The sequence below is a fragment of the Lepidochelys kempii genome, chromosome 15 (genome assembly GCF_965140285.1).
Source record: "Lepidochelys kempii isolate rLepKem1 chromosome 15, rLepKem1.hap1, whole genome shotgun sequence".
NCBI lineage: Eukaryota > Metazoa > Chordata > Testudines > Cheloniidae > Lepidochelys > Lepidochelys kempii.
The window spans coordinates 30,757,106-30,776,440 of NC_136394.1; the positions used below are offsets into that span (position 1 = coordinate 30,757,106).

At 42.7% G+C, this 19,335-nt stretch overlaps 1 protein-coding gene across 17 annotated transcripts in view; it reads left to right on the top strand.

The window, feature by feature from the left end:
• Window positions 1–19,335, top strand: part of GRK3 (G protein-coupled receptor kinase 3) — a 123,302-nt gene that overhangs the window by 74,768 nt on the left and 29,199 nt on the right. For all 17 annotated transcript variants that reach the window (XR_012155089.2, XM_073313103.2, XM_073313102.2 and 14 more), the window contains 4 exons: window positions 129–228; window positions 12,379–12,457; window positions 13,883–14,013; window positions 14,907–15,001. Coding sequence is in view for 16 of the 17 variants with exons in the window: in XM_073313103.2 (XP_073169204.1) it covers window positions 129–228; window positions 12,379–12,457; window positions 13,883–14,013; window positions 14,907–15,001 (405 nt within the window). In the remaining variant the exon portion in view is untranslated. The remainder of the gene's footprint in view (window positions 1–128; window positions 229–12,378; window positions 12,458–13,882; window positions 14,014–14,906; window positions 15,002–19,335) is intronic.

The following is a 19,335-nucleotide window of genomic DNA, read 5'->3' on the forward strand; positions in this document are numbered from 1 at the left end:
AGACTCTGCTCAATATACTGTAAATATATATATATCTATTCTATATAGATGGCATGGATTGTTGGTGAAAAATATTGAGGGTGGGAGACCTTTTCCAATATGCTTTTCTGAATTATTAATATTTTCAGGTATGCAATGAAATGTTTAGATAAGAAGAGGATCAAGATGAAGCAAGGAGAAACATTAGCCTTAAATGAAAGAATTATGCTGTCGCTAGTCAGTACTGGAGTAAGTATCCTGGAATTTTTTCTCCATCTTTTACAATTATTTTTTGCAGGTTAGTATCTAAAATACTGTGTAGAATACATATTCCATTAATTCATTCATGTGTGGTGTAGGGGAAGTCAAAGCAGACCAAAGGATAATGGTGTTAAGTGCCCCAAGGCCAAAAACAAAAAAACCCCCGAAACCAAACAAAAATTAAATAATGATGATACCACCTACTTCTTACATAGTGCTTTTGATCAATAGTTCTCTAAGTGCCTAACAATCTTTAATGTACTGATCCTCGCAACACATTAAATTAGCTTGTCCAATTTTTCTGTTATTGCTTACTTCTGTTGATTTGGTCCTTTGGTCCTAGGAGTAGAATTAACTGCCAAGTTTACATAGAAAAGTTGTCTATGTGATATTTAGATCAGTTTTAAACAAAAAATGTCACAAACTTTGTTTATAAAAGGAAGCATTTCTGGTATTTATTCTACAATTCTGGAGTCTCACAGATCCTTTCACATAGGGAAACTTGAGTTATGTAGAAGAGAAGTTCAAATGGAATCCACAGAGTGAATGTTGCCCCAAGTGATTATAAAACAGACTTCGAAATGGTAGAACCTCCAGAGTACAATAACCTCATTATATAAAGCCTAAAATCAGCTCTTGTCACCATGGTTACAGGGGATGTTGATAGGTTAATTTTGCTCATGATGATTACTCTGTTCAAATGAGATTCACAGTTTACAGCTCAGTGTAAGCACATTCTCCTGCCCAGCCCAGTTACAAAATGAAAGGGATTGCATATAATTTTGTTACAGACGTATTGGCTAATGTGCGTCTGTGCTATCAGAATTATTACTGCTGCTGTTTGGTAGATAGTAAAGAACTCCAAAACAAATACAGTAAAATCTCTGTTATCCGGCGCTTTATCAACTGGAAAGCTCTATTAACCAGCATTTCTGTTATCTCCCAATACAAATCTTCAATCTAGTAACTGGGACTAGTATACTGCCCAGGAGGTTGATCAATTGCACATTCTGCACTGTGCTTTTATGCAAAACAAGCAGAAGACAAGTAAGCAAACTGCTTTCAGGGATTTATTCAAAAAAGCAGCTTCCAGGGTGTGTCATAAGGTCATTACAGATTCAGCCCAATCTCCTACACCTTCTACATCTACAGTGATAATTGATGTTGATAATAATGACCCTCAGGCACTGCAAGATCCTGAAGTGCCTTCTGAATCATCAAAGAAAGATTAAATTATGTTCAGTACAATTTTAGTGTTAAGTTTGTTTTTAGTGATCTGGATGTTCACCCTGTGCTGCGCATAGTGATATGTAATGTCATAAGATAACCTACTATATAGAAAACTTTACCTGTATACACTGAAGTGCTTCAAAAAACTAACCACTCCACAGTGCAGTGCTACTATGGGATTGGTGAGGACGTGTGTGCTATTTTATACTTTATTTATTTTATTGTATTCTAATTCTTTGAAAATTGGTATTCCACTGGTAAGTATAACTCTTAGTTAATGGGACTTTTTGATTATCTGGGACCCCCCATTCACTCAACATGCTGGATAACAAAGCTTTTACTGTCAAAAGAATTTGCTGTATTCTCAAAGAGAAGATGTTCTGTATCTCAGTGAGATTACATACATTTGATTTTTGTCTCTGCATTCTCAGAAATGTTTAAAGATCATTCATTTCTTGCTGAACCTTGTTAGTGTGACATGTTCAATGGTAATTTTTCTTTTAAATACACACCCACCATCCTCACCAATGCTCTGTGCCTGTGAACCATGTGGTAGCTGGACTATCAGCCATGGAATCTACTCATGTAACAGAGCATCAGCATGGCCTGCCTCCACACCAGCAGCTTGAATGGACTTCTCATTGTTTCCCTCTCGTCTCTGCAGCCTGTGGTGGTGATTCGGTGGGGTGGAGCATGTATATCTGTCAGTGATACTCCCTTTCTCTCCACATGCCTTCATTCCACCTGTCCTATATATTTATTCCTGCTCCTGTTTTTCTTCCTCACCCTGAGTCTTGAGAGAACCCAAGGAACTGCCCCCAAAAACAGGGCTGCTCACATCAAGGAAATTTACAAGATGCAAAATGGGTCTCTAGTTTAGGAAGTACAGCTTGCTCCCGGGCACCTGATTTTGAGGTATTGTTTGGCTGAGAGAGAGAGAGAGAGTGCCATCAAATTGCCCTATAAGCACAAGGCAAAACCAGTGATAGATACTGCTGAGAGGCACAGTCTACTTCAGGCAGACTTGTTCTCCCTATTCCACTAGAGCGATAGGATTTGCCCCCTGAGGAACACAAGGAGCATTAGCCTCCATAAGCCCTCTTCCTCTGCAGGCCATGTAATGCCTGCACATACTTTCCAGCCACACAAGGTGTGTCTGCACTGCAATTGAAGACACATGGCTGGCCTGGACCAGCTGACCCGGTCTTGTGGGACTCGGGTTGCGGTGCTGTGTAATTGCGGGGTAGATGTTTGGGCTGGAGCCTGGGTTCTAGGACCCTGTGAGGTGGGAGGATTCCAGAGCTTGGGCTGCAGCCCGAGCCTGAACATCAACACCACAAATAAACAAACCCTTAGCCTGAGCCCCTTGAGCCTGTGTCAGCTGGCACGGGCCGCCACGGGTTTTCAGCTGCAATGCAGACATGCCCACAGTTCCACTGGCATGGCTCAGACTGTTCCACCAGATGCCTTGAAGGCTACGTCGACGGTTAGAGCTGAGGGTGTGATTCCCAGCTTGAGCAGACCTACTTGCACTAGCTCTCATTGTGCTAAGAATAGGAGTGTAACTTCAGTAGCACGGCAGTAGCACAGGGTAGCCGTCCTGTGGTTTCCAGGCAAGGTGGCACTTGGGAACAAATGCAAAAAAGAGAAAATTGATACGGTTCAAGGGGGGGAGCCCTAAAAAGCAAAAACCGCTTCTTGTCATCTTTCTCTCTGCTGTCTTCTTCTGTAGAAGTGAAAGAGCTCCTGATCATATCACCTTGAAAAATCTGACCTGGTTGTTGGGGGAGATGTTCTTTTCTGAATATTTTGGTTTGGTAGCTAAAAACACAATTTCTTCCTAGGATTTGAGTCAGAAGCCTAATGCCTGGACTAAAGGGCTGGGTCTCCCTCTGAACCTAGCTCAAGGAGATGTTCTCAGGGCAGAGTGGAACTCCCAGCATTGGATCAGAGGCGCATAGATGAGCCATGTGTTTTTACACGTTCCAGAAGGCCAACTATATCTTGTCCAAAATAGATGCAGCTGTTGCAGCAGAGGCCAAGACATCAGCCAGTAAAGAACACTTGGCTGGAAGATTTTATATTTCACGTTGAATATCTCCATACAGATTTTTGGCAACCTTCAGTGTTCCTCTCTGTACCCTTCATTTTAGTGTGTGTTTTAATCACATAAGCAGCAAAAATGACCAGGCAAATAATGTGCTGTAACTGCTGCTTTCTCGTGTCACTGTTGCCTTGTGTTCCCCCCAGCTGTAATGATGTGTTCACCTGTTTCTCAACTTCTAATTAAATGATGAGCTCTTTGGGGCAGGGATCATCTTTTTGTTGTGTCTGTGTAGTACCTAGCATGGCTGATCCCTCCTCCCTGACTGGGGTCCTTACATGCCAATGAAATACAAACACTGGTGTTATAAAAGTTGACATTCAGAGAGGCCTGTTACAGACACACCTTTTATTGCTTTAAAAGATATTTTCAGTACAGGATTTTAAATGTCTTAGTCCTCCCGAAGATCTTTTCTGAAGCCTTTTACATTTACCCCCATAAATGTAAGAGAGTATTTAGAGCACATCTTGGAGTTTTATCTCAAACTTCTGTGCAGCACCACATGTTCCTATGAGCAGTCCTTACCACCATGTTTGTATGGGGCACAGGAGAAGGTTAATATGGTTAAATGACGACATTCCATGGTACAGTGGTCCTTTGTCTTAGCAAGGTTTATTTTAATATGTTCAAATCTACATTTTTATGAGCTTGATAATTGTAAGAGTTGTACTGAATATTGGGCTTTCACTCTTAGGCCTTGTCTACACTGCCACTTTACAGCGCTGCAACTTTCTCGCTTGGGGGGTGTGAAAAAACACCCCCTTGAGCTCTGCAAGTTTCAGTGCTGTAAAGTGACAGTGTAGACAGTGCACCAGCGCTGGGAGCTACTCCCCTCATGGAGGTGGGTTTTTGGAGGAAAAAATATTGTGCCTTGCTTTGCTGTTCTCTCCCTGCCCCACCACCACAGACACTTGCCTTTCCTGATGGATAGGACGTATGTGGTACACTGATAAATTGTGGAGCTGGAAGTTCATCTTAGAATCTTTTAAACTGTAAATCCAAACCCTTTATTAAGTAAAGGAAGTCATACAGAGTGGATTCCTGGTCTAGAGAGAGAAAACACAGGACTATGCATGTCACTTTAACTCCTTTTATTACTTGCATTGCCACTCGCTATCTGCATGACCTGAGGAAGTCAGTTCTTAATACATCTTGGTACCTTGTTTTTTCTCATCTGTAAAATGGGGATAATACTGTACCTCACAGAGGTTTTCTGAATCTGAAGGTTTGAAAAGTGCTCTGAAATCTTTAACAGGTGCTATGAAAGTGAAAAGTATTATAAGTCAGAAAACCATGCCCAGTATTTGAGTTGAAGAGCTTGTACAAAAAAAACCTGTTAAAATTGTTGTTTCTTGAAGGAATTGTTTCACAATAATAGATTTTCTACTAAAAAGGTAGCAAATTGTCATTGAGACAGAATAGGTACTAGGTCAGTGGTCCCTCAGGTCTGTGTTAAAACACTATTACCTCCCTTAAGTTTCCTGTTCTAATAAGAACAAACTACATTCAATTGTAGTTTATCTGAACAAGCAGAGGGAGACCAGGCTCAAGAATCACTGAGGATTCTCTCATGGAAAGATAAGCATCAGATAATACTAGCAAAACTGGGTAAGCTGAACAACAAAACAGATAGGTTCAGTGATGGAACATTTCATCGAGAACGGGCCCTGTTTAAAGGTGCTTTGTCCATTATAACAATTGCTAGAGAAATTTGTAACAGTCTTCAGTCACTTCAAGGGACCCCTGTTCAAAGTGACAGATGCATTCTGAGTACTGTAGTACATTTTGTTAAATTATGCTTCCTCTGATTATCCAAGCCTCAAGAAAGGTCTGTTAGGAAAGAGTGAGTTACTATCCTGGTAGCAGAGCACTGTGGTCGTTTGTCTTTATTCATAGACCAGTTAATGTCAGTTTAAGATTCCGTTATTCAGCTACAGTTTGTCTTTTTTTCTCAGTGTCTGTTGTTCTTTACATCCAGGCTCTAAAGTTGAATGCCTAGGTCAGTAGTTCTCAATCTATTTATCATTGTGGGCTGCATATGCAGCTCTCTCTCTGTTAATGTGCGCTGCATCCACACAATATAGATACTGTCTGTATCGCCCTGAGGATGTCACATGGGACACAACTGTGTGCTGATTGGGCTGCAGGTTGAGAACAATTGGCCTAGATATTGAAAAACAAAAGTGAGACTCTGAAGGCTGTCCCTCTGAAGTAATTCTCTATTATGCTAAAATCCCTGTAATGTTCAGTTTCTGAAGATTTACAATTGATATTGTGATTTATTTTCCTCTGGATGGTGTACTACCAGAAATGTGTCCTCTTTTGCCACTTTGCCACTTATTCTGGATTTTATCCAAGATGATGTAGATATAAGGGGTTATTTTAAAGTATTCTGAATTCACGTATCCATTATACTGTCTCTCCAAGGAGTGTCAAATATGGAAATTCAGTTGCTTCCCTCATGTACGCTAAGTTCTTCAGAGCTGTAGCCAGAATAAAATCGGTGATAAGAGACACTATTCTCCCTTGGAACTTTTTTCTTTGCACATATTTCTGCCTTTAAATTTTTCATCTGGAAAAAATGGTCTCTGGTGACATTCACGTTAGGGGAGGGAAGGGGTTGCTGCACTGTATGTGTTTGTTCTCTCTTTTAAACGGTGAAAATGTAGTGATTAATTCAGTAGGGTTTACAACAAAAATGAATTATTTGTTGCATTTAAACTTGGAAATTTCCCGACTTTCATTATATCTGAGCTGAACGTCTGAAAAAATGGAGGCTCTGACACACACTATATTTTGGGGCAAATCATCAGCTGCTGTAGATTGGCTTATCTCCATTGATGTCAATGAAGCTATGACAATTATGCCAGCTAGGGATCTGCTCCCCTATCTTTTTATCTTGTGTGTGGGTGTCCCCTTTGTCCTTCCTCCACTAGCACAAGGTACATGGACCCACTGAGAATCCCAGTTGCACATAGATCTTGTGCAGCTAAGTGCAGTCCATGAGGCCTGCAAATGATTCCTATTATTCATTTGAACCCATCATGTTCAAGTTGTGTTGGACAACATGACAGCAGTGTTCTGCATCAACAAACGGGGGAGGAGGTTGGTCCATTCTTCCTTGTACAGAAATGGTCAGGCTGTGGAACTGTTGTATTCACTATCAGATCATCCTCTTGGCAGTGCATCTCTGGTGATACTCAACACATCATCAGACAGCCTCATCAGGCACTTCCCCGTAGACCACGAATGGGAGCCACACAAATCGGTCGTTCAGAACATATTTCAGCACTAGGGGTCCCAGTCTGGGGACCTCTTTGGGCATATCTTGTTCTCCTGAGACACAATCTACTGTTCCAGGGTGTGGGTCAAGGTCAGGGCTCTGGAGGAGATGTATTTCTAGTTCCGTGGTCGTGACAATTAACATATGCCATCCCACCTATTCCACTCATCTCTTAACTTGGTGTCATGGATGCTCTGGAACTGCTCCCTACGAATCCAGTCAGGACTCTGGGGAAGTCTCCTTTCTGTGAGCAGACTGTCTGCAGGACACACAGCTCACACAGCTTCCACCTTCCTGGGTCTGACCTCAGAGCATTCAGCATCCTCTGCCCCTCCGTGCGCTTCCCACAGCGAGTCCGCCCAGGTGGGGTCCTGGGGAAGCCAGAGGGTCTTACACCCCAACTTCGCAGTCAGACGTGACTCTCAGCCAGCCAGTAAAACAGAAAGTTTATTAGACGACAGGAACATGATCTAAAACAGAGCTTGTAGGTGCAGAGAACGGGACTCCTCAGCTGGGTCCATTTTGAGGGGCAGTGAGCCAGGCAACCACATCTGCACTTCACTCCACGTTCCCAGCCAGCCCCAAACTGAAACTCTCCCCAGCCCCTCCTCCTCTGGGCTTTGTCCCTTTCCCGGGCTAGGAGGTCACCTGATTCCTTTGTTCTCCAACCCTTTAGCTCTCACCTTGCAGGGGGGAAGGGCCCAGGCCATCAGTTGCCAGGAAACAGGGTGTTGGCCATTCTGTGTGTCCAGACCCCTGCACACACCTGCCCTCTAGGGCTCAGCAATGATCATACACCCTTATCCCACCACCTAGATACTTAAGAACTGCATAGGGGAAACTGAGGCACCCCCACAATATTCAGAGGAAACATTAAGAACAGTCCCGCTTCATCACACTTGGGTCTTGAGAAGGAGGGAGTGTTGGTGATCCTGATTGGTTCCAGATGTCCCAAACAATTCTGGTTTCCCAGCACACGCCAGATATTAGCACATATATGCATTGGTATCCATCTCTTCCTGGACCTATTGACACAGGACAAAGGCAAGATCAAGCATTTCAATCCAGCATCCCTTCACCTAACAGCCTGGTATTTGAATGGGCAGCAAACCTAGAAAAAACACATTGAGAATCAGTTCAGTCCATCCTTAACAGTAGTAGGAAGGAGTCCACAAGAAAGTGCCTCATAGCAAAGTGGAAAAGATTTGCTATCTGATTTCTACATTGGTGAATAACACCAGAGGATTCCAGCATCCATGGAATATCACCTCTCCTTTAAGGGTCCGGGTCTGTCTCTTAGTCCTGTGGGTGCACTTAGAGCAGGGGTGGCCAACCTGGGGCTCCGGAGCCACGTGCGGCTCTGCAGAAGTTAACATGCGGCTCCTTGTCTAGGCACCGACTCCGGGGCTGGAGCGACAGGCGCCAACTTTCCAATGTGCTACAGGGTGCTCACTGCTCAACCTCTGGCTCTGCCACAAGCCCTGCCCCTGCTCCACCCCTTCCTTGAGCCTGCCATGCCCTCGCTCCTCCCCTTCCCCCCTCCTGAGCCTCCTGCACGCCACGCAACAGCTGATCAGGAGGTGCAGGGAGGGAGGGGGAGGCGCTGATCGGGGGGGCTGCTGGTGGGCGGGAGGCGCTGGGAGCGGGGCGGGGAGCTGATGAGGGGGCTGCTGACGTATTAGTGTGGCTCTTTGGCAATGTACATTGGTAAATTCTTGCTCCTTCTCAGGCTCAGGTTGGCCACCCCTGACTTAGAGGCTATTAGCACCTGTCATGATTGTCAGCCGAAGGGTATCCTCAGCCATCTGTGACAGTACATTTTTAAAGTTGGAATCTTTGCCCTGATACTAAAACCTACACCGACTTGGAACCTCAGTCTAGTCCTATCAGCATTAACGAAGATGCATTTGAACCCTGAGCCACATGTTCCTTAGCCCGCCTATGAATGAATATTGCCTTTCTGGTGCCTGTTGATTCAGCCAGAAGAGTTGGTGAGCTGGGGGCCCTTTATAAGTGATTTGCCTTCTGCAGCCTTCCATAGGGTCAAAGTCTCCCTGAGACTACACCCAAAATTCACCTCCTAGGTGATCTTGTAATTCCATCTAAATCAGACCTTCACTTATCTGGCTTGTTCCCAAAGCCGCTTGCCACCAATGAGGATAGGAAGCGCTGGATGTCTGTCAGTCCTTGGCATTCTACTTGTAGAGGACTAAATCCTTTAGGAAATCATCAACATGGTTTGTATCCCTCCCGGACCGTATGACGGGTGAAGCAGTCTCATCCCCAAAGTTGTCTAAATGGATTTTAGGTTGTATCCCGCTCTGTAACGAGCCAACAGCAAGGTGTGAGGACCCACTCAACTACTGCACAAGCTGTATTGGTGGCCTCACTTTGAGCAGTCCTTGTCCTGGAAATTTGTAAAGTGGTGCCGTGGGGCTCTGTTCACACTTTCACGAGACATTGTGCCCTGATATAAGCTTCTTCAGTTGATGCATCCTTCAACAGAGCGGTCCTCAAATCGTACAAGTCTTTGCACCCTCTTCTTCAACGAATACTGCTTGTGAATCACCTACAGTGAAATATAGGGACCGTCACTCAAAAAAGTAGGAAAGGTTATTTACCTTCTACAGCAGCTGGAGTTCTTCAAGATGTATGGTCTCCCTCTGAATTCTGCTACCCAGTCTTCTTTGCCCCCGTTGTGGAGCCTTATCCTAGGGTGATTCGCAGTAGAAATGTACTGGAGAGGCAGTTATTTCTCATACCCGTTATGCCCTTGCTTCAGAGCATGAGGAATAGAGGGGGCACAGGCATGGACCAACAGACTCTGCTAGCAAGAATGTTCTGGTCTCAGGCATATGGAATGCATGTGCCCACACTGGAACACAGATAGGGACCACACATCTGGACGAAAATGGCAAGTAACCTTTCTTCTCTAAGAGAGAACCAGTAATAAAGTAGTTTATTCCTACCTGGATTCTATTCTGCCGTACACCTTAGAAGCCAGCTATCTGGACTGAGTTTACACAGTGTACAGAGAGGGAAAATGTAACCATTCCCTAAAAGTTTGGTTTCTGTACACTGACAGACTTCAGTCTGAAAACTACACCCTGTTTTGCATTTCTGGATTACATAATCTAGTCTTTGATTCTTGCATCACCTGTGTACTATGGAGCAAATGCTTGTGTTTTTCTTAATAGGTTTTAAATTATTTGTGTTCCTAGTAGAGCTGTCAAGCGATTATAAAAATGAATCACGATTAATTGCGCTATTAAAAATTAATCGTGATTAATTGTGCAATTAATCGTGCTGTTAATAATAGAATACCATTTATTTAAATATTTTGGATATTTTCTACATTTTCAAATATATTGATTTTAATTATAACAGAATACAAAGTGTACAGTGCTCACTTTATATTTATTTTTGATTGTAAGTATTCACACTGTAAAAAACTAAAAGAAATAGGATTTTTCAATTCACCTAATACAAGTAATTTAGTGCAATCTCTTTATCATGAAAGTTGAACTTACAAATGTAGAATTATGTACAAAAAAACTGCATTCAAAAATAAAACAATGTGAAATTTTAGAACCTGCAATTCTACTCAGTCCTACTTCTTGTTCAGCCAATTGCTCAGACAAACAAGTTTGTTTACATTTGCAGGAGAAAATGCTGCCTGCTTCTTGTTTAGAATGTCACCTGAAAGTGAGAACAGGTGTCCTCATGGCACTGTTGTAGCCGGAATTGCAAGATATTTACGTGCCAGACGCACTAAAGATTCATGTGTCCCTTCATTTGTCAACCACCATTCCAGGGGACATGCGTCCATGCTGATGACGGGTTCTGCTCAATAATAATCCAAAGCAGTGTGGACCGATGCATGTTCATTTTCATTATTTGAGTCAGATGCCACCAACAGAAGGTTGGTTTTCCTTTTTGGTAGTTTGGGTTATATAGTTTCCGCATCGTAGTGTTGCTTTTTTAAGACTTCTGAAAGCATGCGCCACAACTTGTCCCTCTCAGAGTTTGGAAGGCACTTCAGATTCTTAAACCTTCGGTCGAGTGCTGTAGTTTATCTTTAGAAATCTCACATTGGTACCTTCTTTGCGTTTTGTCAAATCTGCTGTGACAGTGTTCTTAAAATGAACAACATGTGCTGGGTCATCATCCGAGACTGCTATAACATGAAATATATGGCAGAATGCGGGTAAAACAGAGCAGGGGACATAAAATTCTTCCCCAAGGAGTTCAGCCACAAATTTAATTAACACATTATGTTTTTAACGAGCGTCACCAGCATGGAGGCATGAAGGGGCATACGAATGTTTAGCATATCTGGCACGTAAATACCTTATAATGCCAGCTATAAAAGTGCCATGCAAATGCCTGTTCTCACTTTCTAGTTACATTGTCAATAAGAAGAGGGCATCATTATCTCGTGTAAATGTAAACAAACAGTGATTGGCTGAACAAAAAGTAGGACTGAGTGGACTTGTAGGCTCTGAAATTTTACATTGGTTTGTTTTCGAGTTGTTCTGTAACAAAAAAAATCTACGTTTGTAAGTTGCACTTTCACAACAAAGAGATTGCCCTACAGTACTTGTATGAGGTGAATTGAAAAATACTATTTCTTTTATTTACAGTGCAAATATTTGTAACAAAAAATAGTATATACTTTGATTTCAGTTACAACACAGAATACAATATATATGAAAATGTAGAGAACATCCAAAATATTTAATAAATTTTAGTTGGTATTCTGTTGTTTAACGGTGCCATTAAAACTGCGATTAATCACGATTAATTTTTTTTAATTGCGATTAATTTTTTTGAGTTAATCGCGTGAGTTAACTGTTGTTCCTAGTTGTTGTAAGGCAACTAGGGAGCTGAGGGAAGTTTTACATGACCAACAGAGGGCACCAAAATTCTAAATTGCCTGCTCTTTGACTGTCAGAGCAGCCCCACTGACTGGATTGAATTTCACGAATGTTCAGAAATTTAATTTCAGGTAAGGATAAAATTACCTGTTCTAATTACCAGAATTTCCCATATGAATTCATTCAAATGATTTAGTCTCTCCTCTGTTTCAACTGTCTAAACAGTATTCCTGTAATCTCAGTCACCCACCTTTCTTTTCCATTCCCAAAGGGACCGTACTGGTTACTTCCTAGGTTCTTGCATAGCTTGTGAGCTTTAACATATTTTTTGTAATTATCAGGCGAGTGGGAATGTAGGTCACACTTCCTCCTTCTGTAGAAATGTTGGAACATGATCTGTGAGAGTGCTTCTTGGAGTTGCAAATCTTCAGAAGAGAATTGTGTCATTAGTTGCAGTGTTTGATTACCTATATTCATTTTGTATATTTGTTCTGAAAATAAGAAAATATTAGCATTCGCGAAATTGCATATGGAGTACATCAAAGTGTATAGCTAGAAAACAGAAATCATTTTAGAAGATATCTTAATGTAACAAGGGCACTGCATATCATGTGAGGTAAACTCTTCATTGCTTTCCTTTACAGGACTGCCCTTTTATAGTGTGTATGACCTATGCCTTCCACACCCCTGACAAACTCTGCTTCATCCTGGACCTGATGAATGGTAAGCAAGGTTAATGAAAGGAGCCGTTCTGGGAACGGTGAAGGATGTGACAGGACTCACGGAGAGCTTGGTAGAAGAGGGGAGGAAGTTCATGTGACGAGCCAAAGAAAACACTGAGATTGTGAGAAATGGGAGGAAAGTGGAGAAATAAAAGGGCGGAAATGGACAGGGTTAGAAAGAGATTGAAAATATCTAATTAGATAGCTTTAGGATGTCCAGGAGAGAGATCTGAAAGGCAGTCATAGATACAAGAAGAGACAAAAGGGGGAGGTAGGTTGGGAAATTCTGGACATAAAGGTGGCAGTGGATAAGGTCTCCTTGAGATAGCATGCAGAGAGATTGAATGTAGAACTCAAGGATGACAACCGAGAACATGGGGAGGCACCCAAGAAAATAATGAAGGAACCGTCAGCAAAGCAGGAGGAGAATGAGGAAAGCAGAATCATGGAAGCTTTACAATAAAGGTCAAGTTGAGACACAAAGAAAGTGATCCACCGTGTCCATGACAGAAGATCTGGCAAGTCAGTGGTACCTGACGTTCCTCAGCAGTTTGGGGGCCTGCTGTTTGACCCTGATCCTGCAGTGAGATGCCTTCCGTTGCTAAGGTGCACCTTGGCGCATTGCACTGCAGGATCAAGACCTTACTTTGTAATTTAAGGATCAGATCATGTAAACAATTAAGAATGTCTGTAACTTTATGCATATGAGTAACCTCATTTAAGTCAAAATGGTAGTTGATTATTCAGATTGCTCTAAAAAATTATTTTGGGACAGTTCTCTGGCCTGTGTTATACAGGAAGTCAGACTAGATGATCACAGTTGGCCCTTCTGGCCTTTCAATCTATGACTCTGAAAATAGTTATGGCTCATTATTTTAAATCTGTAGTTTGATCATGAACAGTTCAATACAAATATTCAACCTCTTGTAGTTGTGATTTGTTAGATAAGTCACTTGTGCTGTGTCTGTTCCCTGACTGGATGAATGTGTAAGCCCTTCCAGCCTGAATAATTCCACATGCAAATAGAGACTTTAATTTCTTTGCAAACCCACATACATGACTGAAATTCACTGCAGGTGACACTTAATTTCTGGAATGTTCACTGAAAGCAATCACTAAAGAGGAGCAAACATGGGTGATATGAATTCATGTTTAAAATGAAGTGATATTTGCTGATTACTTGTAGAGTATCTACTCAGCTTTATTAATTTCATGTACACTCAAATGCATGAAAGCATCCCCTGTAAGTGCCTAAGTATGTGAATCCAAGCGCCTTCCTGTCACACAGGTCAACGGAACCTACAAATGAGTAGACTTTTATCTTCCTCCTTACGTAGCTCTGCATAATACAGCTTTCTACCTGCCAATGTAACAGGGCTTACTGTTCCTCTTTTCATGAATTACATCCCAATTTTTCTAATTCTAGGAGGAGATTTGCACTACCACCTCTCACAGCACGGTGTGTTTTCTGAGAAGGAGATGAGGTTTTATGCTACTGAAATCATCCTGGGCTTAGAACACATGCACAATCGATTTGTTGTATACAGAGACTTGAAGGTAACCATTTTATTTACACAGTCAGTTGTAGGGTAGTGATGAACAACCTAAGGAATATAAGAAACTTAATGAAAACCCCTTTTTGTATCCAGAATAATTTCTGTCACCAAATGTTAGGAGAATGCTGATTACTTCTTTCAAAGTTTGTTTTGAATTTTCTAATAAGTGTTTCACATAAATGATTGTCATACATTATAATAAAGAGTAAGCTTCTGTTAGGTATCAACCATATAAGAACTTCTGATAGAAAGGAAAAGAAGGAAAATCGCAAGAAGAAAGGCACATGGTCATTAGAGCCCTGCACGGATACAAAATTTGTATCTGCATCCAATCAGCGATCTGCTAACATGATATATAGTGGATATCCACAGATTTGCAGGGCTGTAATGGTCAGCCTTGAGGGAATATGTTTCTTTGTTTGTTTGGGGAGGGGTGGGGGGAATTGTCTGAATACCAACTCATAGTATAAACATGTCTTAAGAGAATAGACTGGGATCTAAAATAGCCTATTTACAATTTGAGAAGGCAGAGGATCAGCAGAAGGCCCTATGCATTACTTAAAACTTTAGGCCCTCGTCTTTGCACCCTGGAGTGAATTTCAGCTGAAAGTTATAACTTAATTTTTCAAACCTGGTTTGTTTTCTTGCCTTTGAGGTTTTCCTTATTTGTAGAATGTTGGTACGGTATAAAGGCCAATCCAATCTCATGTCTAATCATGCCTTGATTGTACAAAACTGCTTGGTACTTATTTTGTATAGCGTTAGTAAAAATAGAAATTGTCATAGGCTAGAGGTGCATAGAAGTCAGGTGTGTTGATTTGTGAAATTGTCCTGTTGATCAAAGGTTTGTATTTTTCAGTTGCCAGTAACACTTCTCTCTCTCTGTGCTTCTAGCCTGCAAACATCCTGCTGGATGAGCACGGACATGTAAGGATATCAGACCTTGGTCTTGCTTGTGATTTTTCCAAAAAGAAACCACATGCTAGTGTGTAAGTATTTCATGAACTCTGATATATTTAGTTATACGAACTACAAATCCTTTGCCCTGTTTTAAGTTTGATTTCACGTTGCTAAATCTAATTTTTAATTTTATATATTTTTGTCTTTTAAACTGCTCATATTCTCTCCCAAAGAGCTTTGCTATTGAAAGGAAATCACAAGAGTGTTTAGGAACACTGGTTTCTGCTAGCATGCAGGTCACCATCTTGAAATAGACCATGTACTTGACTGTGCCCCTTTTTAAAGCAGCTATGTACATGCCCATGTGTCCTTATTGATCTTAGTGGGTAACCTTTTAAACTTATTTTTCATATTAATTTTGTATTTAGTGCAATGGGTGTGATGGCACTTCATGTGTGTACAAGAAAACACTCTGAGGGTTATAGTAATTATAATATAAAGGTATTTCTTTGGTCAGAATTTGGACAGATGAGTGACAGGGTATTAAAATTAAGGTATTTCATGTATTGACATTTAGTCTCTGGGACAGTTATTAAGTATACAGGAGTTTGAGCAGTGGAACACACGTTTTGAATCTTTGATTTATCTTGGACTATCAGAGAACAGTTACTTTTCTGCTTTGTTACTTGATGTATCTGTGTATGAAGCCAAAAACTGCATTTGTGTTCTTTGAAGGTATTGCAAGAGAAAACTCATATAGAATGCTAGAGAGATATTGACAAAATGGATGGAATTCAGAGTCAAGCAACAGACTTGATCTGAGGCAGAAGAGACTGATTTAGGCAGAAAGATTAAAAGAGCTAAATTTTGGCAAAGTGGTAGAAAAGAGGAACATAGCAGTTTTACAAATAGCACAGTACATGGGGGTTTCATAGTCTACATATATTTTGAAAGGCTTAAGAAAGAAGGCTGGAGAATTATTTGGGTGGTACAAAGTAAGGGTATGTCTACACTATGAAATTAGGTCGATTTTATAGAAGTAGATTTTTAGAAACCGATTTTATACAGTCGATTGCGCATGTCCACACTAAGTACTTTAAGTCGGTGGAGTGTGTCCTCACTACTATGGCTAGCATCGACTTACAGAGTCCCAGTCGACTTACAGAGTTCCGCTGCCCATTGGAATTCTGGGTTAAGCTCCCAATGCCTGATGGGGCAAAAACATTGTCGCGTGTGGTTTTGGGTACGTGTTGTCAGGCCCCCCTCCCTTCCTCCCTCTGTGAAAGCAACAGCAGACAATCGTTTCGCGTCTTTTTTCCTGGGTTACCCGTGCAGACGCCATACCACGGCAAGCATGGAGTCCACTCAGCTCACCATCACCCTACGTCTCCTGGGTGCTGCTGGCAGACGCGGTACTGCATTGCTACACAGCAGCAGCTCATTGCCTTTGCGGCAGACGGTGCAGTAGGACTGATAGCTGTTGTACGTCTCCTGGGTGCTCCTGGAAGACCTCAGTGAGGTCGATCGGGGCGCCTGGACAGACATGGCTATTCTCCTCTTAGAGCACTGAATGGGAGCCAGAGACTCCAGGTCATTATCTTCTTTAAGTTTCGTCTCATGGAGATTCAGTCCTGCTTGGAATATCATGTGAGCTGGAGCCTTCTGCCTCAGGCTGCTCTCCCAGCTGGCAGCACCGCGCGGTTGCACCTATCCCAGCCTACCCTCTGCTCCCATGGCTCATGAAGCCTGGATAGTAGTAAGGAGCAGTTCAACTATAGGCTGAGCAAGTGCAGAATGATGGTAAAATGTGCCTTTGGACATTGAAAAGCGCGCTGGCGCTGTTTGCTGACAAGGTCAGACCTCAGCGCAACGAACATTCCCATTGTTATTGCTGCTTGCTGTGTGCTCCATAATATCTGTGAGAGTAAGGGTGGAGACGTTTATGGCGGGGTGGGAGGTTGAGGCAAATTGCCTGGCATCCGATTTTGAGCAGCCAGACACCAGGGCGATTAGAAGTGCACAGCAAGGGGTGCTGCGCATCAGAGAGGCTCTGAAAACCAGTTTCATGACTAGCCAGGCTTCGGTGTGACAGTTGTGTGTGTTTCTCCTTGATGCAAACCCGCCCCCTTTGTTGATTTTAATTCCCTGTAAACCAACCAGCCTCCCCCCTTCGAAATAAAGTAACTATTGTTTTGAAACCATGCATTCTTTTTTTATTAGAGATAACGGACAAGGTAGTCTGGTGGGGTGCGGGAGGTGTGAAGGACAAGGCCACATTGCTTATTCTAAAAATAAAACTGTTTGAATGACAGCCTTCTGTTGCTTGGGCCATCCTCTGGAGTGGAGTGGCTGGGTGCCCGGAGCCTCCCCCTCCGTGTTCTTGGGCATCTGAGTGAGGAGGCTATGGAACATGGGGAGTAGGGTAGGTGGTTATACAGCGGATGTAGCGGGGAGGGTCTGTGCTCTTGTTGGCTTTCCTGCAGCTCCAACAAACACTTCATCATGTCCGTTTGCTCCCCCATTAGCCTCAACATCGCGTCCTGCCTCTGCTCTTCGCGCTCACTTAATTCTTTCCTGGCCTCTGCCACTGAATGCCTCCATGCATTAAGCTGTGCCTTATTAGTGCGGGAGGACTGCATGAGCTTGGAAAACATGTCATCGCGAGTGTGTTTTTTTTTTTACTTCTAATGTGTGATAACCTCAGAGATGGAGATGATAGGGGGAGCATAGAAACATTCTACACTCTACGATTCTTGGGGTACTGCATGGTCACCTGTGCTGCTGAGTTTGCCACGCTGACCAAACAGGAAATGAAATTCAAAAGTTCCTGGGGCTTTTCCTGTGTACCTGGCTAGTGCATTGGAGTTCAAAGTGCTGTCCAGAGCAGTCACAATGGAGCACTCTGGGGTAGCTCCTGGAGGCCAATACCGTTGATTTGTGTCCACACTTCCCCAAATTCGACCCAGCAAGGTCGATTTTAGCACTACTCCCCCCGTTGGGGAGGAGTACAGAAGTTGATTTTAAGAGCCCTTTAGTTCCAACCACGGAATGGGGTTGGTTGTGTGGGCACAATCATTTTTAAATTGACCTAACGCAGCTAAATTCAACCTAACCCCCATTGTGTAGACCAGGCCTTAGTGTAATGAGTTAAAACAAAGAAAAAATATGGCTGAATATAGTGATCAACTGCCTCATAATAAGCTCCATTAGATTGAGCAGTAGTCTTCCCGGGGAAGGGGTGGAAGCCCTGTTGCTTTGGACACTGAAAGCTCTAGAAAATGTTCTGTAGGGAGCAATCCTGCATTGGCTGGGAGAGAGACAAGATGACCTATTAATTCTCTTCCATCTCTAATTTCTAACATCCTGTGCATTTGTAACAGCTGATGTGTAGGCATAGACTGAAAGATGACCCATGATTTTGTGATGATTCAGTGTTCAGAGTAAATAAAAATCCTGCTTGATTTGAAGCAACAGATTGTTTTAATTATTCAAGTTGGTGGCCTTTCGGAAATGTACTAAAATTCAGGGTTTATTGTGCTCTTACATATGTGTATCCATATTTTTGCTAGTGTTTGGGCCAAATTGTGCTCCCATTTGCACCCACTGGCTTCAGTGAAATTGCAGAGGTAGAATATCAGGGTTGGAAGGGACCTCAGGAGGTCATCTAGTCCAACCCCCTGCTCAAAGCAGGCCCAATCCCCAATTAAATCATCCCAGCCAGGGCTTTGTCAAGCCTGACCTTAAAAACTTCTAAGGAAGGAGATTCTACCACTACCTAGGTAACGCATTCCAGTGTTTCACCACCCTCCTAGTGAAGTTTTTCCTAATATCCAACCTAAACCTCCCCCACTGTAACTGAACTCTGATTTTTTGTGTGTGTGTGGGCACTTATGATATTTTTTGTGGCACTCTGTACTCTTAGGGCCAGATTCATTCCTGGTATGACTACAGTGGATTTGCACAAAGGATGAATTTGTCCCTCGTGTTTAAAATGATTGGCCATTCACTAAAGTCCAGGAAAAGGTTACAGCTTGGAATTACGTATAGGACATAGGTAGCACACTGGGGCCAAATTCTGGCTGTGAGTGACAAGGAGGGAATTCCCTGAAGTAGGGGAATTCTCTGCTGTCTAAAGCTGGTGGGTAGAGCTTCCGTGCCAGCTGCCCTCATCCGTTATCCTGGCATAGAGGAGGTATGTGAGAGAACCGGAGTGTGGAGGGGGTATGGTAGAGCAGAGCTCAGCTTCACCAACCCTAAACCTGCATCATGAGTTGCAACAGCCTCCACCTGGCCTAACTCTCCTCAGGGCCAGAGCTTGTGCAGACTGGTACGCAGAATCAGGGGGCCATAACTGGATGCGTTTTCCTGTCTCTGGAGCCAAGTGGAGATCAGCTGCAGCAGAGAATTTGGCCCAATGTTTCTT